At 40.6% G+C, this 25,194-nt stretch overlaps 1 protein-coding gene across 1 annotated transcript in view; it reads left to right on the top strand.

The window, feature by feature from the left end:
• The window catches only part of CLVS1 (clavesin 1), a 126,639-nt gene that overhangs the window by 14,399 nt on the left and 87,046 nt on the right, over window positions 1-25,194 (top strand). The window contains exon 2 of the mRNA XM_060243718.1: window positions 1,811-2,418. Coding sequence (XP_060099701.1) covers window positions 2,030-2,418 — 389 coding nt within the window. The 5' untranslated portion in view covers window positions 1,811-2,029. The remainder of the gene's footprint in view (window positions 1-1,810; window positions 2,419-25,194) is intronic.

Raw genomic sequence — 25,194 nt, 5'->3', positions numbered from 1 at the left:
GAAGGCAATGCAAACCACCCCGTAAAAAGTCTACCATGAAAACGTTGTGAAAACGTCACCCCAGAGTTGGACATGACTGGTGCTTGCACAGGGGACTACCTTTACTTTTAGGACTAAATCAGAGTCCTAATCCCAAACTAGTGATTGGTGTAAACAACACTTTGGAAGGACAGATCTATCAGTACAGTCTTTTTGGTGGCAAGCTCTGTGTGTGATTCTCACAACCTTTCAAACATCCCTGTCACTTACAAATCTGCCAAGTTAGGTTCCACCTTCACATTACAAAGTCCTTGTGTTTGTTGGGGGAACAAAGGAATTACACAAGGGATGGCAGTTTTGTGCCTCCCAGATGTGGCACATGCTTTTTTTCTGTTTGTGATTGCAACATGCCACTATTGGCTTTGTCATTAGTGTGATTTTTACTATAGAAAATAGTGGCTCCATGGAGCAGTCTGAAGATATGAAAATGGGGGGGGGGGTTTGAGGGTTGAAGGCCACAATTTCTTCTCCCTGCACATTTTGGTCACAAACAGATGCTAGTGTGCATTTGGGAAGCACAAAACTTTCACAACACATCGTGACACCAAGTCCTTGTATTATTTCTCAGAACACAAGGACTTGCAATGTGTAGATGAAGCCTCAGTCTCTCTCCTTTCTCACCTTCTCACTTTGACCACCTAGTTCATCAAACAGGCACCAAAATAATAGAGAGAGCCTAATGTTTTCTAATATTAACAACTATTGTTTGTATTCCAGTTAGGATGAGTTATAAAAATAGGGTGTATAAGAATAGGGTGTATTGGATTCAGATTCTCGTTAGTTAATGTACATCCGGTAATTTTAGCTTTAGAACAAGCTTCTAAGGTGAACTTGGCTGAAAGTTTGACTTGCTGAAGACATTCAATGGTGGTGGAAGGTTCCATGAACTTGCAGGCAACTTACAGCGACTGTGTAGGGGTTTTGAGGTGAGAGATGAACAGAGGCAGTTTGCTACTGTCTGCCTCTGTGTAGCAATCCTGGACTTCCCTGCTGGTCTCCCATCCAAATCCTAACCAGAGTCGAGCCTGCTTCACTTCTGAGATCTGATGAGACTGGGTTAGTGAGGACCATCCAGTTCAGAATAGGCCATTCATTAGGCTTGGCTAAATGGGGATTTGCAAATAAATTTCCAGTGATCAAATCCAGCAGTGTAGTCATGACATTACACTGGTTGTCTTTTTGCAAGTTCCTTTTGCAAGAATTGCTATGGATGTGAGATTTAATGGGAATTTCTCTGATGCAAGCAGTATTAGTTGCCTATTTTGTGAACAACCTCCTCTTAACTAGAGGTAATTTTTAATGCTGTGAATATAACTCTTCAAAAATTGTGGTCTCATCTGTTTTTGCACTAAAAAACAAAAAAGTTTTTGGCATTGCTTCTTTAGGCTGGCACTGAGTGTGGCCTTCTGCTATGAGACCAGCAGTGCACTATCTGGATGGATCTCTCAATGTCTTCAATTATTATTTGCATTCAATTAAACAAGGAATTGTGATATAACATGAAATCAGTGCAATTTCAGCAGTGCTAAAGGCTCTGTCCAATTATAAATCCATCAATCTGTGTTCATAATGTCTTTATATTATGTGTGCAAGATATATAATGATATCATTGCACTAACAATCCCTTTCTAAAACAGTTGAGATTGGAGTTTTTAAACTTCAATCAGATTAACAGTAATAATAAAAAAAGAAAATGCCTACAGTGGAAAATGTCTTCATACATGCATCATTTACACATGAGTAATCTGTGCTTTTTGTGGTTGTTTTTCAGTGAATGATCATACAAATAGCTACTTTGTTGGATGGGTTCCATTGAATATGGACTAAATGTGAGACCTTGCGTGGATGTGGAAAACAACTGCCAGTTGTGCCCTTCTATATAATTCAAGCAGATGAATGGGTCATACTTCTCACAGACTACTAGTTGAATGGGACCAGCATATCTGCTAATTATACATCTGAAGTATTTGAAATTGAGACTTTTACAAAGATGACTCATTTACATGCTGGACTCAATCCAGAGACTATAGAGAAAGCCCGCCTGGAGCTCAATGAAAACCCAGATGTTTTGCACCAGGACATCCAACAAGTCAGGGATATGATAATCACGAGGCCTGACATTGGATTTTTACGTACAGATGATGCCTTCATCTTGAGGTTTCTCCGAGCCAGAAAGTTTCACCAAACAGATGCCTTCAGGTTACTGGCTCAGTACTTTCAGTACCGTCAAATGAACCTGGATATGTTCAAAAATTTCAAGGCTGATGATCCAGGGATCAAACGAGCTCTAATTGATGGATTTCCTGGAGTGCTGGAAAACAGAGATCACTATGGTCGGAAGATACTTTTGCTTTTTGCAGCCAACTGGGATCAGAGTAGGTAAATGTAGATAGTGTACTTCTCTTTTTATACACCACTGTTACTGCATGTTAATACCTGTGAGGAGAATCCAAACTCACCCTTCCATTAGCTGGAGGAAGCTTTCCTTTTCTGTACAACATTCCTCACTTAGCAGAAGGGAATCCTTCTATCCAACCCTCTATTTTTGGCCATACAATTATTTTGACAGAACTGTGTCCAAATCATGCACGCTTGTGAAATCCGATAGTCAGCTTTGCTCTTGAAGCATTTACTTCATTCTTGCTTCAGACATATACAGTAGCTCACATTTTCTCATACATACTGTAGGCATGATACAAAATAATTACTTCAGCGCTTATACAAAATTACATGTCAAGAAATATGACACAGTAGTTGTGGTCACATGTTTAGCCCTGTGGCGCAAAGTGGTAAAGATGCAGCACTGCGGTCCGAGCTCTCTTTTTCCAACCTGAGTTTGATCCCAGCAGAAGCTGGGTTCAGGTAGCCAGCTCAAGGTTGACTCAGCCTTCCATCCTTCTGAGGTCGGTAAAATGTGTACCCAGCTTGATGAAGGGAAAGTGTAGATGACTGGAGAAGGCAATGGCAACCCACACGATAAAAAGTCTGCCATGAAAACATCATGATGCGACATCACCCCAGAGTCAGAAATGACTGGTGCTTGCACAGGGGATTACCTTTACCTTTTTTTTTTTTTAATTTGTGGCCACAGTCACAAAACTTATATTTTAAGAACTAGAAACAACAAACCAAATTTAATTGTAATGCAAAGTGCCACATAACTATGAGAACTCTTTGATTTCTAAATGCACAATCTGAATAGTCAAAGGTGGGGGGAGATAAACGTTTGCTCACAACAGTCAGCCTTTCCAGACCAGCTGGTGCCCATAAATTCTGTTTTATTATCCCAACAGTTGTAAACATCAGACACTTCACTGCTCTGTAGGAAAGTGTACAGAGACTTGGTTTTAAAGAGAAAAACATTACTTACATGTGATGGAGGGGGCAATCAGAACCCCCCCTCCAACACACACTCACTGATGATACTAAAAGATATTGATCAAATCCAAGCATTATACTTACCAAGAATATTCTTCCATGATCTAAGGATGCCATCATCAGCACATGTTGTTATAACGGAAGGCTATTTTTAGATGCCTGTGATCACTGTGAACACTGACTGGCTTGGGGAACTTAACAGACATCCAAGAAATAATTGCCATCAATTCAAACTTGTGTACCACTTTATTCTTGGGCCTTATTACACAATTAATGGCAAAAGATTCTGAAAACACTCAAGTTTCATTTTTGTTTTACTTCTGCATTTACTGTTAGACACAAAACAGCCAAAATTGCTGTCTATGGCATCGGCAGAGAAGTTAGATGTGACAGATTGCAGCCATTAGTTCAGAGCAATTACACTTTAGTTAGAACAATTACATATTTTGCAGCCTGTGGTATTAATATCATTCTTGTGGGTGGAAAAAGAGAGGTTTAAACAGAATAATGCAGTGACATGTGAAAGAAGGAAGAGATGCAAATGGATATTGAAAGGGATATGAAATGATGTGCTGGTTAATTCTGTTGAGCTAAACCCTTTTGCTTTGCTTTTCCTTTGGATCAAAGGGAGTTATAACTAAAATGGGAGATAGAAGCATATTGCCAAAGTTAAGATAGGGGCATACAAGGCACCAACAACTGCTGGGCTTCTCTTCTTTTTGCATTATGCACTGGCCAGGATTGAGATAGTTGGTGATGGTCCCTTAAGACAGGCCTTTCAGTCCTTCCTTTGTACAGTCTTCAGTGGTTCAGGCAGTAGACAGGTGGCCTGTTGTGCTTCCCCCTACCAAACAGCAGTGACAGGAATGTATCTCTCTAAAACAAGAGACAGCAGAAGCATGGAAGAATAGATTACATGGACTTGAGCAAAACTGGCATAAGGATTCCTGTGTAACCAGATGTCTTGAAGGCTAACTCATCTAATCATAGGAATAAAGCATAGGAATAAACCTCTAAAGTCAGAATGGAGCATACCATTCTAGATGGCTCAGGTGAGAGGGCAAACTACTTGGTATGGAATCCACATGCAATGTTGCTTTCTTTTCCCATTGCATTGTACTCTATTTCTTAAAAATGTTTTCAGTAGGGAATTTTAGTATCTATAATTAGAGTAAGGAGGAAAGAAAATTGATTGAAACTCCAAAAGTTTTCTATATGTGCATAGAGCTATACCCACTATATTAACTACCTGAATGGTGCATCTTACCCTTTACAAGGTTGGTGTATCAATTGAGTATCAATAAAATAGATTGCTCAGCAATATTAAATGTGTTAAGGGAAAGTTTTCCAAAATACATAAAGAAACGTTCACCCTGCCCCAGGGGTGTTTCTTGTGTTATTGTTTTTAAGAGGAGAGACTTGGAATTTTTTTTATTGCTCTATGTAAAAATTAATTTAAGTATCTTTTGTAGCACAGAGAAATGAGACAAAGCATGACTCAGACAAGACCATTTCTTGATAGCTATAATTAAAGCTCCCATTTTAAAGGTTTATTTCCAAAGGAAAAAGGACTGTAAAAATCTTAATCTCTGATGTTGATCAACATTCCCACAATTGTGATTACTGACTTCTGAAAAATATTGTTACAGGAAGATCCAAATATCATTTATTAGTGGGGTATAATCTGCAATACAAAGGACTAGCCACTTATTGATTATAACACAGTCTTAAAAGGAGATCAAAATGGGTTATATTTTAAAAAAAAACCCAGATTAAATCTTGAGGAGATCTAACTCTCATGTATTCATGTCCTTAATACTGTATGTTTAGCAGAATGCCTGAAAACTACATGAAGAATACACATACTTTAGGAAGAAACTTGGTAGCCAAGAAGCAGAGGCGTCACTAGGGTGGGTTGCACCCTGGGGTGTAACTGATTCAAGTCACCCCCCCCCCATTGGGCATCACCCCTTTTGGAGGGCTGCGTCACCCCCTCCGCACACAACCCCGCCCACTTCACATGGCCCCTCCCTCATCCACCCTCTGGTCACATGACCAGCCCCCGTAATCCAAGATACCAGTTTTGCAGCATTTAAGTTTCCCCCACTCACCCACACGCTTTTAGCTGAGCCAGCGGCAGCGCGACCCCGGTTTCAGAATCCCGGCCAGCCCACACACAGCAGCAGAGTTCTAGTCCCAGGGCCAGCCCCTTCCTGTTGGGGGGTGGTCATGGGTCAGTGCCTGGGGCCAATGAGAATGCTCTGGGGGAGGGCCAATGGCCCCCTTGGCCCCGCCCTAGTGACGCCGCTGCCAAGAAGTCACTTTGAGGTACCAGTGAAGCCACTATGTGACATGTGCACATCAGCATCCTGTGTCATTGAAACAGACCCTGTGGTGACACATCTCAGCCTGTGCAGCAATATCATGAGCTGGTCCTGTCTGAGTAATGGGAAATTCAGTCCTGGATTTAGGTTGCTTTGGCAGTTGGTGGTAATGGTGCTGTTGGCCAGCCAACTTGAGTTGGCTGAAGGCTTCCATTTTTCTCTTCAGGACCAACATTTCCAAGCATATGATACTAGGTATCATATGATAGTAGGTATCCTGGTCTGTCTTTTATGTTTGGTGTGTGTGTGTGTGTGTGTATGTGTATAAAGTGCTGTCAAGTTGCAGCTGATTTATGGCAACCCAAGAAAGGGGCTTTCAAGGAAAATGAAATGCAAAGGGGGTCTGCCATTGCCTTCCTCTGCTGAGTCTTCCTTCATGGTCTTTCTGCCAAGTACTAACCGTACTTAGCTTCTGAGATCTGACAAGATTGGGCAATACCATGCCACCTTCCCTACTATGCTCTTAATTTAAAAAATAAAGATCTTTCCCAGCAATTAAAACATACAATTAGAAAGGATAGGGATTTATGTGCAGTAGAACACACTCCTGGCTCAGATCCTGTCTCCCTGAGAGAGCCATGATTCTCTCAAAGGAACAAAACAGCCCTTCCAAAGAATATTATTGTGCTGGTCATTTGTCAATAGGTGGGGAACAAATGTACTTCCAGGATATTTTTTTATCCTTGTAGTCCACATTATGCCTGCATTCAGTTCTTGCTTGGCTTTAGTCTATCTCCTGATCTTGTGATGAATATATTCCTCCCATATGTCATCAGAACAAATTAACAAATGGCAGAACTTATGTTCTCCAACTTTGGTGTTGGAGGGAGGGTTTTCTCTGATCCTCAGTAACTCTTTCCTTGGTTCAGTCTGCAGGTTTCAGACAGCTGATGTAATTAATACTTTGCTTTTGCCATTTGGAGGAGGCTTTTTTTTTTGCTATTAAGAACAATCTAATAACTATTATCTAATTTAAATTTATTATTTGAGAGTTTAAAATATTTTCAGCAAATAATAGTACAACAAGAGTAAAAATACTGAACAATGAAATAAAAGGAGCAAGTTTAATATAACAGCACTTTTCTCAGAACTTGAAAATACATGACATGAAAAAGTAAAATTCAAGTTCAGTTATGCATGCTGATATTTGTATTACTAACCTTAATACTTCTTTTTTATCATCTGATCTGGAAAAGATGCAAGCTAAGCAGACATGGAAATATCCAAAGAAGCAGGTCAAATGACCTACGTAATTAATATCAGATGGGGGAAACAAAGAGAGAGAGAATATAAACAAACAAATATTGTAAAGGAAAAAACTGAAATAGGCTTAGCTTCGATCAGTGATTCTTAATTGGCCCCAGCTGGTAAATTACATTTTGGGGGGAGGGAGGGACTTGGGGAACTTTTCATGGCAGATGGAAAACACTTGGAAAATTAGGCAGTCCCTTCCCTCCAACTTCCAATGACTTCTGATTAGGGATGGGCACAGACTGGACCATGGACCAATTTTTCCACACACTGGAATCCAGTTCATGGTCTGAGAGTCCGGTCTGTGCACACACTGACACAGACCTCCATGAACCATCCCAGAAGGTCCATGAGTCTGTTGGAGGTGTGGCTTGCAAAAGCCACACAGAGTGCAAATGAAGGCTGAGCAGTGACTTCACCCACTTCCTGGCTTTGTAAAATATGTGGTGTATGAGTGAAGGCTGAGCAGTGAGGTCACTCACTTAGGGGTGGGTAAATTCACTGCTCAGCCTTCATTTGTGTGCCACCAAGCATTGCAATTTGAATTTTAAATGGCTTTTACAAAAAAGTTGAGTGGTACACAAGCAGGTGAACTCAATGTTTGATCTTCTCTCATGTGCTGTGTGGCTTTACAAAGGCTATTGTTTTAACATTTAAATGGCTTTTGCAAAGAGGATGAGTGGCAACTTCAGCCACTTCCAGTTCACCTGGAAATGAACTGGAAGTGGGTAGAATAATTGCTTGGGCATCATGGTCTGACCAGATGGACCACCATTTTCTGGACCATGCCCATCCCTACTTCTGATAGTCAACAGAGAAGATTGCTTCTATAACAGTTGCATTTGTCCAGTTAGGTATCCAGGATGATTGATTGGGGGGGGGGGGGAGGTTCTCTGTTTTTAGCATCCACGTGTCATCATCCCTTAATATTCCACTTTTCTGGGATTTCCTCAGATTTGGTTTCCCAAACAGAATTTGATATTGTCTTTTTGGAAATATCACAGCTGAAATGCCATTGCATGCCATATGGACAGAGCATTTTTGACGATCCTGCTCACATTGGTCCCCTTTCCCCTTGCCTCACTTTCCACAGCTGCCCCCCTGCCCCACTGCCCCTATAATTTAAAAGATTTTTGTCAGTTTTTTAAATTGACAATTGCTAGCTCACTCTAACATAATAATGTGTGTTACAAGATATTGCCATTATTTATCATTTTCTCTGAATTCTCAACTTTCATTTTTGAAAGTATATAGAGACCTCTCTTTTTTTAGTATTAAAGCTGGAAATTCATATAAGCTTACAGTTGCCAGGTCCCCCCTGACTGCCGGGGGTAGGTTTGCCAGCTCCAGGTTGGAAAACTCGTAGACATTTGGAGATGGAGCCTGGGAAGGACAGGGAACTCAATGAGGTAAAATGCTCTGGAGTCCAAACTCCAAAGCAGCCATTTTGTCAAGATGAATTGATCTATTTAGTCTGAAGATGAGCTGTAAATCCCAGGGACTCCCAGGTTCCACCTGAAGGTTGGCATCCCTGTCTAGTAGACTGTGGAAATAGATAGATCCAATGTTTTGTTTTATATAAAACTAGCAATTACTGATTTTAAAAGTTCTCCTTATCCTCATTATCCCTCAAAACACACACACATACTACCAAAACCAAGAGTCTATGAATGCAGACTTTGAAGTCTCCCAGAATCCTCACACAAGTTCAAATTTAGGAACTGTTAGTAGTTGCTTAAACAATACAAATTAGTTCACTGGCCTTAGGCCAGTTTACTGACATAGGGGAAATGTAGAGGACATTAAAGTATACAAGATTCGCAGTCCAGATGCGTACATCAAGGTTGCAAGTTTTGCAAGGCTCATTTGCATTTTTAAAGAAAATGATACATCTATGAGGGACCTGTGGTTACCCTCCTATTTCTGTGATGAAATTAAGGAGACAAATGTTCTGATTCTGCATGTGGCTCTGTTCCAGGTCTTTGTGGCTGCATGTCATCTTTGCTGAAAGTGTGTCATAATGCAGGTGGTTCTTGGCTCAGTTGTTCTCCTGACACAACAGACCAAAACTGATGGGATATTAGATTAGCAGAATGCTCAAGTCACATAGCACAGCGAAATGACTGGGGGCCACCGGGGTGGGGGGATGCAACTGTAGAGAATAAAGTCACACATGAAGCTTTTTTCATCTTATAAAACTAATATGTGTTCTTTATTGTAACAATATCTGTTCTAGACAGGATGAAGTCGAAATAGGGTTCTAATCTAGTCCAACTAGATGGAATGAATAGAGATGCAGAAAGCATGTGTGACAAGGTGACCATCTTGTTAGTCACCTTTATAAAACATTCACCCTGATATCATCAGGGACATTCCCAGCTAGGCTCAAAGAGGCAGTGGTGCATCTGCTTTTAAAGAAGCCATCCTTGGACCCCATGGTCCTGGCCAATTACCGCCCAGTCTTGAATCTTCCATTTCTGGGTAAGGTAATTGAGAAAGTGGTGTCAGAGCAGTTCCAAGTTTTCCTGGAGGATACTTCTATCCTCAACCTTTTCCAGTCTAGCTTCTGCCCTGGTCATGGTATAGAGATTGTCTTGGTTGCCCTCGTAGATGACCTCAGAAGGCATCTGGATCAAGGCAGGTCAGTGCTGCTGCTACTGTTAAATCTTTTAGCAGTGTTTGACACAGTCGATTATGATCTAAAGACCCACTGCCTTGCCAACATAGGAGTTCAGGAGATTGCCTTATAGTGGTTTTCCTCCTTTCTCCATGGCTGGGGACAAAGGGTGACCCTTGGCGAGCAGACCTCCATGCGACACCCACTCAAGTGTGGTGTGCTGCAAGGAGCTATCCTCTCGCCAATGATGTTTAATATCTATTTGCACCCCCTTGCACTGCCTCTGAGCATGTCATGGCAATCTCGCCCTCTTCCCTGCCTCCTACACAGGATTTCCCCTTTTTTGTTTTTCTTTCTTGCTGAGCAGCCCCTATATTTGTTTTCTTTTTGTTTGTTTGTCTGCAGCTGTTCCACCAAGTTACTTGTGTGTGTGTGTAGGTGTGTTTTGATTCCAGCCAAGCACAGGGAACTGAGGGGAGAGACTTCATCTCTAGCAGCCAGCAGCATCACTGCTTGGCTGCAAGGATGTCTTTGCCTCGACTTCCGGTATGATGGCGCGGTGAAGCGAAGCATTTTTGCCGAGCTCTGGCGAACGCTCTGTTTGGTAGGCTCCAGAGAGGGCTTTCAGTTCGAAAGTACCTCTTAAAGAAGTGTCAGGGGATGCTTCGCAGTCTGGGGAGCTGGTGGGGATTCAGAGGAGAGGCAGAGGCTTCCCCTTTCGATCCCAACCTTTCCTCTGTCTGGAGCTTGCTAACACTTTGGCATTTAACTGGGCCACCAGATAGGAGCTGACGGGGCAGCAGAGACTCTCAGAAGTGGAAAGACCTTGTTTGTGTCGGTGACAATTGTTTTTTTTTTTTTCTGTGTTTCTTTATTTTATTTTATTTTATTTTAAAATTTGGTTTAATTGGAGGAAGCAAAGAGAGATACCTTGGTAAATGGTTGAAGGAAGTTTGAAGGAAATGGTGATGTTGGTGGTGACGATAGAGAAAGAGATGACGGAGACTAACGATTTACTTGGAAACTGGGGTGAGCGGGGAATTGAGAGGGAAAGCCTGAAAGAAAGAATGAGGACTGAGCAGAAGGAAGGTCTGCAAATTGAAAGGAGAGAGGAGATAGAAAGAAAGAAGCAAGTCGGTGAGGAAGGTGATGTAGAGATGTGGATGGCGGAGATGGAGGTGACGGTAATGGCGGCGACAGCAGAAGAGCAAGAGAAATGGCGGCGTCCGGAGGAATGGTACTGAGTAAGGGACAGGACTGTGTAAGTAAGTAGAAGAGGGTTTGTGAAGGGAGAGGATAAGCGTAACTAGAAGGAGTTTGAAGATATTAGCGGAAGGAAAATAGAGTCTGTAATTGTAAGTTGGAGTAGGGGAAGAATTGGCTTTGGGATGAAGTACTGAAGTAGCTTAGACATGATATGGGAGAAGAAAGGTGGAAGGGGAGGACTATCTGAAATATAACTATTAGAAGTAAAATTTTGGAATTTAAAGAGAAGGCTGAGGTATTAGTGAATTAATAGAAGTTAGAAGACAGAAGAAAGAAGACGGAGCATAAAAGATAAAAGGAATAGGGGTTTGTAAAGGAGGGAGAGGCTGTTCTTAGCAATAGATACTATTGCGGCTGCCCCTTCCTTGAAGAGTGGTATAAGACAGCGTGATGGAGTGAAACTTTGAACAGTGAGAAATTACTGTGTAAGGTTTATAGATTAAGATACAAGAGGGAAGAAAGAAGAAGGAAGATAGAAGAAAAGAAGAAAAAGTTAAAGTGAGACTGAGTTCAAAATTGAACAGTATTGGTGATAATGAATTATTGAACTATTACAAGAACTTAAAAGAATGAAGTACCTGTGTTGTTCATGAGAAGGGGGTTGTAGATATATGAAATGTTATTAAATTAATATCAAATTGTTAATTTAATTTAGTAAGGTGATTAATTGAATTTAGGGAATTAATTGGAATATTTAATTAATTAAGGTGATTGACAGTAATTAATAGTGTAAGGGGTAAAAAGTGTATGTTAACTTAGTGAGTGATAAGAAGCTGGAAGAAATGGAGACTAAAATTAAGAAATTGGGTCAGAGCACCCCACCGAGGGGGGTGGAATCAGTGTTATTGACTTTAAACCAGGATGCTTTAGAAAAATTGCAGAATATAATGGTTGCAGGGTTCAAACAGAACCAAGAAGCTTTAGAGGAAATGAAGACAGATCTTATGGGAGAAATAAAAAAAAAACAAATGAGCAAGTTGAGGAGTCTCAAAAGCAATTGTTAGTAAATAAGCAGCAAATACATGAGTTGTCAGCAAAGGTAGGAAACTTAGAAGACCAAGGGAAAATAACATCTGTCAGTACTCGGGAAAATAAAGCTAGCTTGTTAGAGTTAGAAGACAGAATTGCAAGACTAGAGATGGATAAGACGGCTTATGTATTATGATTTCAAAATATACCAGAGGAAAAAGGAGAAAACATAGAAAGCAAGATTATTGAATTATTAACCATAGAAGAGGAATTTTTAGAAAAAGGGAAGAGAGAGATTGATTGGGTTAAAAAGGTTGCTTCGACTTATATGAAAAGGTTTAACTTGCCAAGAGAGGTACAGGTTAAGTTTACAGGAGTTGCAATATGTGAGAAGATTTTAAAAGAAGTAAGAGAGAAGGGCTTAAAATGGAAAGACAGCAATATCAAAGTTTTGAAGGACATACCTTGGTCTGTAAGACAGAGAAGATTTGGATATAGAAAGTTAACAACCTGGTTAATGAAATACTCCATACAATTTAGGTGGTTGATACCAGAAGGAATTTTCTTTGTTTATCAAACTAAGAGATACAATATAACAACACTGGAAAAGATGGAAGATTTTTTGGAAAAATTCGCTGCATCAAGCAGCCAGGGGTTTGAGACAGGGGAAGAACAAGAAGAGGAGGCTGACTCAAATAGAAATGATGAAGATGATTCTCGGGAAAAGATAAGAGAAAGAGTAAAGACAAGACTTCAAATAAAAAAAGACCAAAGAAAAATATTGGATAGTAATACTATAGTAGGATGACGACTAAAACAGGACTACAGATTAATGTAAATGGACTAAATGAACCGAGAAAAAGAAGGACATTTTTTCAACTTCAAAAAACAAAATCTCTCAAGCTCATAACTGTTGGTCCAGAATAGATATTTGTTGGATGTCTGCTGCCTTAACTTTATCAGTCAACCAAGCAAGTATCTTGCCGAAGACGTTTGCAGATCACAGTCCAGTACAAGTGAACTTGCAAGATTCCTTGAGAAATTTTTGTTGGACTTTGAATTTACAAATTTTAAAAGAAACAGCATTCTTAGAAAGAGCTAAGAAATAAATAAAGAATTTTTTTGAATGTAATTTGAAAAAAGACACATCTATGCATGTAATATGGGATGCCTTCAAAGCTTTCTTCAGAGGAGTAGTAATCAGCTATGCAGCAAGAAGAAAGAAAGAACGAATGAATTCATATAAAGAGTTAGTAACAGAGCTAAGAGAGCATGAGAAACAGCAAAGAGTTAAAAATACAAAAGAAATAAAATTAAAGATTCAAGCCATACAACATGAAATAAATTTAGTGCTTACTGAGGAATTAGAGAGGAAGCTGAAGTGGGTGAAACAAAATTATTTTGAAAGTGCCAACAAGATTAGCAGGTGGTTGGCATACAAACTTAAGAAAGAAAAGGAAAAAAAATTATAAGATCTCTTAAAAATGAGGATGGAGAGGAAATTACACAAAAAACACAAATGAAAGTAATTGTTCAAAATTTTTATCAGAATCTGTATTAAAAAAACAGGAGATTTTAGAACAATCTCAAGAAGAATATATAGAAAATGTTAAGATGAAACAATTAACGAAGGAGCAACAGGAAATGTTAGAGAATCCCATCCAGTACATGAAATAATTGAAGCAATTAAAAGACAGAAAAGTAATAAAACACCTGGCCCGGATGGACTGCCAATTAAAGTTTTCAAATCTTTTGGGGAGGTCCTCCTGATTCCATACAAAAAAGGTGATAGAAGAAATACAAGAAACTGCTGTGATGCCAGTATCTTGGAGAGAGGCATTGATCTCATTAATCCATAAAGAAGGGACGGAACCATGTGACATCAGAAACTATAGACCAATCTCCCTTCTAAATGCTGACTATAAAATCTTATCTAATAGACTTTAAAAAGCAGTTTCTACCATAGTTCATGAAGACCAAACTGGTTTTGTACCGGGGAGACAGATGCGACAGAACATAAGATTTATTTTAAACATCTTAGAATATTATCGTGAGCACCCTGAGAAGCAATTCGCGGGCATCATGTTAGGTGCAGAAAAGGTGTTTGACAACGTCAATTGGAAATTTATTACAAAATCGTTAGCAGCTATTGGCTGTGGAGAAAACTAGTAGAAGCTATTTATACCAAACAAAGTGCGAAAATAAATTTTAATGGATACATCACTGATTTGAGATATATAGAACAGGGCACCAGACAAGGATGCCCTTTGTCTCCCTTACTTTTTGTCTTAACGTTAGAATTCTTGACAAAGAAGATAAGAGAGGATATTGAAATTAGGGGTGCAAAAATTAAAAATGAAGAGTTTAAAATTCAAGCCTCTGCAGACGACTTGTTATTTATATTAGAAGATCCTAATTCTTCAAATGAACATTTGAAGGGAAGATTAAAACAATATGGAGAAGTATCTGGTTTTAAAGTTAATGTACATAAAACTACATTTTTGACCAAAAATATGAATAAGGAACAAATTGTTCAATTAGAAATGGAATCCGGGTTTAATTATGAAAAGAAAATAAAGTATTTAGGCATTTATTTGACGAATGATTTGAAGACATCATATTGGGACAATTATGAAATTTTTTTAAAAGAAATTCGACTAGACTTAGATAGATGGAAGGACTTGCAAATTTCACTTTTGGGGAGAGTTGCCACAGTCAAAATGAATGTACTGCCCAGAGTTTTATTTCTGTTTCAAATGGTCCTAATTATACTACCGAAAGTCTTTTTTTCAACAGCTCAATAAAATGGTTATGACATTTATTTGGCAGAACAAGAAGCTGAAGATAAAATTAAAAGTTTTGCAAGACAGTAAATTAAGAGGAGGGTTTGCATTACCTGAATGGAGGTTATATTATAAAGCGTGGGCAAAAGATTGTCCAGTATTGGAGAATAAAAGGTTGTTACTACTTGAGGGTGCAGGATTAGCAAAAGTTTGGCATGCCTATATTTGGTATCAGCCGCCCTCGAGAAACAACTTTTTTTTGAGACATGAAATAAGGAAGTCGATATATAGAGTGTGGATGGAAATTAAAAATATGTTTTATACATATACACCACTTTGGTTATCTCCTGTAGAGGCTTCCATGCATCCAAATCTATATGATTGGGAAAATAATTATAATTATGGTCTGTTGCTGGATAATGAGAACAAGTTGAAGTTAGATAATACTGAAAAATGGGACTGGTGGATTAGATGTCAGGTAAAGTCAAGATACCAATCTGATAAAGAAGTAGGTTTTCCCCAAAACCCAAATAAATTTGATACTATAATTCAAGATTCTCAGAAATTGATTTCAAAAATTTATAATTGGCAACTACAGATCAAAATGCAAGATGAAACAGTGAAAGAAAGTTGGATAAAATGGTTAGAAGATTTTGGATTTACTGTTGATTTTGCGGAATGGGAAAAAATTTGGAAACAAAATATAATGTTGACAAAATCATCGGTTTTTAAGAAGAATTTATATAAAATGATATACCACTGGTATCTTACACCAAAAGATTGGCTAAAATATATCATATATGGTGGCAGTGTGAACATGCCAAAAATACTGGACCCAGATTAATATCTGCAGCCAAAAAAAATTAAAAATAAGGTTTCAACATTCACCGGAACTGTATTTACTGAGTGTGTGCAAAGGAAGTATCCCCAAAACTGAGGAAAAATTATTACTGCATATAATTACGGTTGCTAGAATTCTGTACGCGAAGTATTGGAAAGTCTCCAAAATACCTGACAGAGAAGAATTTTTATTAAAGTTATTTGAAACTGCAGAAATGGATACATTAACTACAAGGTTAAGAGATGGGAATTTGCAAGAATGTAGAAAGGCATGGGAACCAATATATGTTTGGGCCAAAAGCATGGGAATTGTTATGAGAAAATAGAATTTGTATAATGGTAATGTCCTACAAGCTGCTTGATGGAATGGGTGAATGGGTGGTTGGTGTGGGTGTGAGATTATATGTATTGATTTTTAGCGGGAAGTTATATTGTATGAAATGGAATATGTTGTTATGTTATGTATGGAATAAATAAAGATTAAGTTAAAAAAAAAAAAGGATGTCTTGCCTCCCTGGAAGGAAAAGGGAGGACTTCTGCTGCCCGTTTGGGCATGATTCTGAGGGGGTGGAGCTTGCTGCTGTAACGGCAGCACCATCCACCCTCTACCTCAGTCTTTGATGGACAATCGGCCCTCCCTCCCTTCTTGTTTGTTATGTAGGCAAGTGCTGGTCGCTTCATACTATTGGGGGGCATAGGTGTAAACCACGTGGGTGCTCTGGGGCTTGAGCCCCTCCCAGATTTTCCCAGTGGGGGCTAAGCCCCCTCTGAACAACCAACACAGGACTTAGGGGCTTCCAATTTAATTTTTTTAAGGAAGAGAGATCATTATCTTCAAATGCATGAATGGGGTGGTGTGTGATTTTCCCTCTGGGCTGCAAAGAAGTTAGTGGTGTTAATGACTTTACAACCCCAGCTTCTTAGAAATGCTAATTGAGCCAAAACAGAATAAAACTTTGTCTTAAAGGTGTTACTAGACTCAAACTTTGTTCAACTAGTTAATGATTTGGGGGGAGGAATAACACTGTATTGCTATGTTGCATACAGATTGCTATAGTATTTGGGGGTTCTTTTGGCAGATAGATATTTTGTGTCTTCTTCAAGCCTGTGATTGTTTACATTCATGTAAGTGGATGCTGAACCAGATCCTTTTGAAAATTAATGGCCCCAGCAAGTCTTTTTTTCTTCTTCTCAAAATGACTATACTCTTAAAGACTTGATCAAGTAGGTGTGTATTGACAATTGTTCACCACCTAGGCATAGGGTTGCCAATCCCCAGTTGGGGGCAGGGGATTCCTCAATTTGGAGGCCCTCCCCCTCATCAGAAAACAGCGGGGGGGGGAAGGAAATGTCTGCTGGACAGTCCGTTAGTCCCTATGGAGATTGATTCCCATAGGGCATAATGGTGAATTGATATGTTGGTATCTGGAGCTCTGGAGGGGCTGGTTTTTGAGGTAGAGGCACCAAATTTTCAGCAAAGCATCCAGTGCCTTTCTTCAAAACACCATCCAAGTTTCAAAAACATTGGACCAGGAGATCCAATTCTATGATCACATGTTATGTATATTTGCAAATCTTAAAGTGACTATTCCAAAAGTTAATTTCAAAAACAGGACACAGCAAGAGACCTCTGAGATACCACTATAACCACTGGCCAACTCCCACCTTTCCCTGGGTTTGGCCCGATCCATGGGCATTGTTTTTTTTTTGGGGGGGTGCTCCCTAAATTTATGGGAAGGGAGCTTCTCCATAAATTCATAGGTAGTGATAATGGAGGCTCCTCCCTATGATGTCACTGGATCAAACACCTCTGGCTGGGTCCCAGCCCCCGCCCCAGGAAATTGAAAAGTCTACACCCCTGTTGGGGGGCCGGGTAGGAATTTTTTGCTCCCCAGATGATTGGCAGGTTGCTGGGGTGTTTTTTTTCACCTACCCTACATAGCAGGTCAGTGAATTGTGGTTTTTGCTATAGGGAGAAGCTGTTAAATAGGTTGGTCACTTTAGTTTTGGCAGGTTTTACTGTGCTTATGGTACTGTGAGGCTAGGGGAGGGCCAGAAAGCATCCCCTCTTGGGAGATTAGGGATCTGGCAGGATCAACCTTGGGGTTTGATGACTCAAGGTTGGAGAATGCAGACTGTCCTTTGAGGCTTGACTGGAGGGGGCCTTCCATTGAGACATGCATCTGGTGGTTGGGCCCTCTGAGGCATGCCTTTTTGCTGAGCTGACCTGGCGGGAGCTGTGGCGTACAGCTGGGAGCTGGGTCCCTCGTCCATTGAATGGCAGGGGAGGTGTCTGTTGAGACCCCTGGCCCTGACCAGGCCACAGTTTCGGTTAGTCCTTGTCATTTATTACTTATACTTAAATAAAGTGGCCCTTAGTTATACCAAATAACTTGTGTCTGACTCTTTATTCCGACTTGGGGGGGAAACAATAACCTTCTTATATTAAACTTCTGAAATGGCACACAAGAGGCTTTTGAAAGTTCAAAATAAACAAAAAGTTGCTGTTGTTGTTAATAATGAGGAGGATGATAAGGCTTTTTGTGGAGAAAAATACGGGCTCTAAAAAGAGGCTCTGGGTGAGTGGCCCCCCTCCCTTGCTGCCTTCCCACCCACCCAAGTGAAGGCATTCACTCTCCCACACAAACACACCTCAATGGGAGCTGATCTCTGCCATCTGGAGAGCAGTTGTAATTCTGAATGATCTCCAGCCCTCACCTGGAGATGTTACACCTCAACTAACTTTTTATTGGGGAATATTAATATTTCTTAGCTCAAAATGGTGAGTCTACGAGAGGTCAGGTGAGCAGGGATCTCTGTCTATGTTTATGGAGATAGACCACTGAAAATCCTTTGGTTAATAATGGATTTTATTATAGGTATAGGTTTTCAAATAGTTACATCCCAATTAAACAATTTCAAGCATACAAGAGGAATACATTGGTTAGCTGAATAAGTATGGATTGGGGGGGGGGTGGTTATACAATACCTAGATCTTGCAGGGTAGGCTCAGTCAGGGGAAACACAAGGCCTCTGGAGGGAGATTTCTCTTGAGAAGAAGGGGGTGAGGGTAGGAAGGGATGGAGGGAGGAGAGGATGGAGGAATTCTCATTTCTTTCTGACTCTGACCTTGACAGGTGGGATTGCCTGTTTTCTAGGGTAAATTACGTCACATCAAGTGATTCAGTTACCCAATGAGGAAGCAGAGTATTACACCAATGGAAAATCAGAGTGTCATATGTGAAATATCCAATCAGAGATCATTGTGTCATAGATCCATACCCCAATAGAGGAATTTTAATTACACTGGCCAAATGACTTTTTATGGCCCTGTTTTTCCAAACTGATTCCTTTGAAGCTCCCCAAAAGTGATAGATTTCTCCCTTAATGTCAAACATGGATAGGCATCCATCAAGTGTTCAGGAGATTGGTTGACTTTGATAGCCTTAGCAATAATTAAAGAAAAATAGAAACTTTGTTCCCTGTCGGAAATGTAAGACCAGTTTACAGGTATACCACACATTCACAACAAGATGGCCACTTAACCTTTAGCCTTTGTGTTTCTGCTGTCTTGCCCTGAAGAATAACAGAACATATATATACAAGTCATTTATTTGTGTTGCAGGAGTCCTGGTAACCCTTATTTTTTTATGTTTTGATAACAGGACTTAAAAGGTTGCCAAAAGAAATGAAGGAACTTTTACAGCTCTGCCCACCATTTGTCCCTCTCTGGGCCTGGAATTCTTCATTTCCAGGAACAGAAAGATGGATGCTTCTTAAGCTTTCAGCATTGGCCACTATGTCTGTCCAGCCTGTGAACCAGACTTGACATCATTCCAGCCTGCCTGGGGCTGAGAAGGAACTGGATTTTTCTCCCTTATTCGCAAGAAAGACCATTCCAATTCAAATGGGCATTGCTGTGTCATATTAATATTCTAGGGTTACATGTATCACATTCCAGGGGTGCATGGGTTGGGAATCAGTACAGAGGTGACTTTCTGGATCTCAGAGACTGGCAACAGGAGGAGGAGGATTTTATTGATTGCCCCATCCCAGCCAAGGCCCAGCTCTGAATAATGTACATTAGGCAGAAATACACAAGGATTAAAACAACAATTTAAAGCAATAAAAATTTCAACTGTGATGGCATCCTGCTGACTTATGTTCATTCCCATCAGACTGTCATAGCATATTGGGGGGGGGGGGGGAGGAATACTTCTGGAGGGGGGTGGACAAAAGGAAATGTGTCAGGTGGAAAAAGGTAGAATCAAGTGAAATTGGGTAGGATGCATGAGGTGACCCAGTAATAAAACAGGTAACTCCAGATAATTTGTTGCCAACAAATAAGTGTTCCTGCTATTCAAAAAGGTAATTTAAAGCTTTGAAGAGAGAGGCTTTCTTTTCAGTTTCTGCTTAATAACTCAAGCATAGTTTGAGTGAATGTGTGAGGGAAAAGGAGAGTAAGATGAACCATTTTAAAGTCAGATTCCTAAGGAAAAGCAGCAAGGAGCCTGTGGGGATACTTAAAGACCAATGTATTTATTGTGTGTCATAAACTTTCATGATACAGAGTGCACTTTGTCAGGTGTATTCAGTAGGCAGTGTTATAAGCTGGGGGAAGGGGAAATAGTTACTATACTACAGCACATTACACTAGGTTTGTTGCATAACATTGCATGGGTGAACAATATCCAATCAAAAGGTAAATAAATGTAAATAGATTATGACCAACTATTGATGGGTTAGCAAAGCAAAATTCCAGTTTAGCAAATGTAGTAAGAGAAGAGCCTTGCCAACTCATGGTAGCAAATATATGATGCTAGAGGATGTGCAGGGGAATGCACCCTTGATGGTATGGCTGATGCTGGGTCCTGTGATAGTCTCATTGGAGTTAAGTGTATTTGGAGACAGAGTTGGCATTGGAATTTACATGGGTACTCTTGTAATTGTTACAAGACTACTCTAGGTATCAGGTGAATTGTGGTTGCTGGTAAGTAGTCATTTCAAGATAGGGGTCCTCAACTAAGGACTCCTCAATTCTCCAAAGTCCGTGGGAGGGAACAAACATCTTCTAGAAGTCATCTCTCCTTGATGATGTGCTGGAAATGTGTAAATATAGGGGACAACCAGTGTTCTTCAGTATTTTTTTTCTCCTGGGTTATCCTGTGAAGGACTAGGGCTGAAGCATGGACCAGGTGTAGAGGGGAGGCCTTGGGCTGCCAAACTCCACCACTTGAAGAGATGGATTAGTCACTCAGGACACATTTGGCCTCAGGACTCTTCATGTGAGGGGTACTGACTCTCCTTGTGACAGCAGCACCTGTACAGAGTCCGTATATATAAGGCTGACGAAAGGATGAAGCTGGTATGAGTTCAATTTGTTTGGAATTCATGCTGACGAGACTATCAGTTGCTTGCCTTGCTTAAGTTCTCGGAATATTGATGACTAACCTTGGAATACTTTGGGACTATGCTACTGGACTTTGACTTTGGATTGCTAGAACTATTGCTAAGAGATCTGGTGTGGCCTGGGATGCAGAATAGTATTTGAGTAGCCTTGTCTATCTGTTTGCAACTGGACTGGAATGCTTAGTATAAACTTAGTATAAACTTAGAATCATAGAGTTGGAAGGGACCTCCAGGGTCATCTAGTGCAACCCCCTGCACAATGCAGGAAATTCACAAATACCTCCCCCTAAATTCACAGGATCCCATCTAGCCTCTGTTTAAAAACCTCAAAGGAAGAAGAGCCCACCACCTCCTGAGGAAGCCTGTTCCACTGAGGAACCGCTCTAACTTCTAGGAATGCTTAGTATAAATTTTGGAGATATCTGTCCTTGGTCCAGATGTTTAGGGCTTGAATATAATCAACTGATCTTGTGGCATCTTGTGGATGGTAGCTTGAAGCATGTAGGTAAGGACAGCATTCAATGGCTTTTAGAAGTTCATAGGGATCAGTTGTCTTTCTAAATCAATTCCTCACCTTTGCAGACATTAACAAATTCCAGAAGTTTCATTCATGCTAACTAATGTCCATGTCAAGGATAATATGGTAATATTTGATCCATATTGCAGTCATTTCACCAGCTACAAATAGCTTTTTAGCCCATTTCAAAGTTCAAGTTTTGACATTTACAATTAGGCATGTTCTCAGTATTCCAGCCCAATCCAGCTTAATGAAGTCCAACTAGGTCAGAAAGAATGGTCAACAGTACAGGCTGGAAGGGCAGTGCTGCACTGACCCCACCCCCACCCTTGCTGCTGTAAGTCACATAGGGCACCCAGTTTGGCACCCCCTGAGGACTGCCACCCTATGGTCACCTAGCAGGCATGCTGGGAATTTTGCAATGGGAATTTTGTGCCTCCCATACACATTATTTAATGTTTGTGCCCAAAGCAGGCAGGAAAAAGCAGCTTTAACTTCTCTTCCTGCTGTTTTCAAATCTGCACACTGTCCTCTGGCTCTGTTTTGAAACTTACACATAGCCTAGTAAATAAACTAATTTTTACAGCCGGGCCAGTAGTGGCTCTGTGGGGAGGTTTGCAGATCAAAAATATGGAGGAGAGGCTAAAGCAGCTTCCCACAACCTGCTTTGGTCTCAAACAGCAAAGAGTCAGTGTGTATCTGGGGTACACAAAACTCCCATCACATGTGTGCTTCTGTTGTTCCCCAACAAATACAAAGATTTTAATGTGTAGGTGGAGTGTGAGCACTGAACAGAACAGCAAGGAAGTTGTCTAGCCAAATTCCTTCCAGGGCAAATTTCCTTCTAGGAAATTTCCTTCTAAGATGATATTCCATGTTACTACTGTGCATGAGTACGTCCTAACACTGCTCTTCATGGTTCAGAACCTGAATATCTCAGAGCATACCTTTTACAATATAGGTTAGCTTAGCTTATATATAAAGGTTTTCTGATCAGGCACTGTTCAGATAAAGAGATCAATTTAGAACAGGTGTAGGACAAAGAGTGCAACTTTTCTACACTTGCCTGAGATGGCAGAATGATCAGGAGACAGGTATATGTGTGAGAACTTTATGGTCTTCTCATGTTAGTGTAAGGTGTTTTTTTTAAATTTCAAAGAGACTATAGGCTGAACAGAGACTTCTAGAATGGTCATACTGCTAAAAAAATCCCCCTCCAGCAAAATCAGGGATCAAGATAGATACTGATTGGCCCCAAGCCATATAGGGCTTTAAAGGTCAGTACCAGTGTCAAGAAGAAGAGACTGGATTTATACTCCACACTTCTCTACCTGAAGGAATCTCAAAAGGGCTTATCATCTCCTTTCCCTTCCACTCCTCACAACAGACACCCTGTGAAGTAGGTGCAGCTGAGAGAGCTCTAACAGAAACGGCTCTTGAGAGGAACAGCTCTGTGAGAACTTGTGACTGACTCAAGGTCACATCAGCGGGTGCATGTGTAGGATTGGGGAATCAACCCAAACTGGCTCTCTGTGGAACAGGGGCAGGACTGATCTGCAGTAAAATTTTGTTTCTCTCTCTGGGAGAAACCCTTTTACATCACATGCCTAGCAACATGTAGAAACTACAATCTGCAGTCTGAATTTCAAGAGTGCTCAACCCAGCCCAGGCTAAGAACTCTTGGTTAAGGAAGGCAAGGTCAAACCAAAATTACAAAATGCCAGAGAGAGACTAATTCTCACTCTATTCTGGTAGGTGACACCATTCCTTTCTATCTATTTCCCCAGCACAGGAGCAAAAGGACAAGTCTCCTGGCCTCTCAGGGAATTAACAAGAAAAATCAGCCCTGCAGGGTAGGATTGCAGTCTGAATTTCCCAAGCTAAAATATTACCTGGTTGGTGGTCAAAAGTCCAGATTTCTGGACTTAGGCTTGGAAGTTAATGAAGGCAAAAATCCTTAAAGAAGATAAAAATATTTTTTTTTATTAAGGTGTAAAAAAAATCATTTTAAATAGACAAGACTGTGAAAGAGTAAAACAGCAGACACTATGCTTACCCAGTTTAGTAAAGCCCCGAGTCTACCAAAAACTGTCAGGTTCAGCAACAAAGTTTCTCTGATCATCAGAGACAAGAAGGGCTGTAGCTCACAGTTCAAGATAGATGCCATGAGAAGCTGAGCTGAGTAACTACTGACAAACTTTGTGCCAAGAAGCCATTGAGCCTCAGAAGGGCAAAATCTAACTAACTTTATGGAAGGCATTTCTGATGGGCATCAGACCTGTTAGGCCAATCAGAAACCTGAGAGGTGATGTAACTCTCTCAACATGTGATGTAAAAGGGTTTGTTCCAGGGAGAGAAACAAAACTTTACTGCAGATCAGTCTAGCCCCTGTCCAAAGATGTGTACTGATATTATTAACACATGGGTTAGTACCGGTATGATTATATGTGAAATACATACAATAATGCAGTTATGGATAAAGGAGCATACTTTGGATAATTGGCTCTTCATCAGCAATGACAGTGCTTTTAGGAAAATCCACAGGCTGTTTCCTAAATCACAAGCTTGAAACCAGTCTTTGTCAGGGACATGTACCTGACAAATACTATGGGAAACATTTTATGAAGGAAGCCTCTTTTGTTTTTGTAAACAAATATATTACACCTCATCCTTTACACTAACTTTATAATGTTTTTGTAGTCTAGGACAGTGGCTCCCAACCTTTTTGGCATCAGGGACTGGTTTGATGGAAGACAATTTCTCCTTGGACTGGAGGTGGTGCTGGGGGTTTGGCTGCTCCAGGCTGCCCCCCCCTGCCCCAAACCTGCCCCCCATGGGGGTCTTTAAATGAGGGGTAGGTGAAGGTTGTTGCCTCACTGCCCCTTTGTCCCACTTGGGACCCAGGCAGATGAAAGAGATAGTGCTTCGGAGCAAGGCTGTGCTGCCTCTTTCATCTGCCTGGGTCCTGGCCAGGCAGAAGAGGTGGTGGGGCTACCTCCCCTGAAAAGGGGCAGTGCAGCACCTCTGCCTCACTCCGCTTCCCAGTTGCTAACAGGCCACAGACTGGTACTGGTCTGCGGCTCAAGGGTTGGCGACCCCTGGTGTAGGATGAATGCTTCATGACTGCCCTCCTCTAACACTAGAAAGACAAAGTTTGTCAAAAGATTTATGAAAGCTGTAAAGTTTCTGAATCTAACTTGTTTTCTTCATCTCAGCCAAGTCAAAATTACATATACTGAAAAGACCTTACAAAACAGTGAAATGCCAGTCTAAACTTAACCTAAATGGCCAACTAACCTTGATGCCAGGGGAAAACATACTGCAGCTGAGACCTATTCAATACCAAATGATGAGGAAACAACAAGAATGTCTGTTGTAGTTCTGACCCAGGCAAGCCTAATCATGTCAGATCTCTGAAGCTAAGAAGATTGACTGTGGTTAGTACTTGGATGGGAGACTGTCCTTGAAATACCCAGTCAGGAGGCAGGGGCAGGATTACTCAGTCACCAGAGGTCAACGTGACTTCCGGATACAGAAACATACACACACACACACACACACACACAGAAAACACGAAAATACCAAATAATAATAAAAAAGAATGTCTATTGTAGTTGCCCAGTGGCCACTGTTGGAAACAGGACAATGGATCTTTGGTCTGATTCTGTATATTTGTAACCAGTTTATTACAAGGAAAATAACTATTGATAAAATCTTCTCTTCATTTGTCTGCCCACTGGG

Source organism: Heteronotia binoei, chromosome 7 (genome assembly GCF_032191835.1).
Source record: "Heteronotia binoei isolate CCM8104 ecotype False Entrance Well chromosome 7, APGP_CSIRO_Hbin_v1, whole genome shotgun sequence".
Lineage (NCBI taxonomy): Eukaryota > Metazoa > Chordata > Lepidosauria > Squamata > Gekkonidae > Heteronotia > Heteronotia binoei.
The sequence above is the reverse complement of the archived record's forward strand: the minus strand, read 5'-3'. Positions and strand labels throughout refer to the sequence as shown.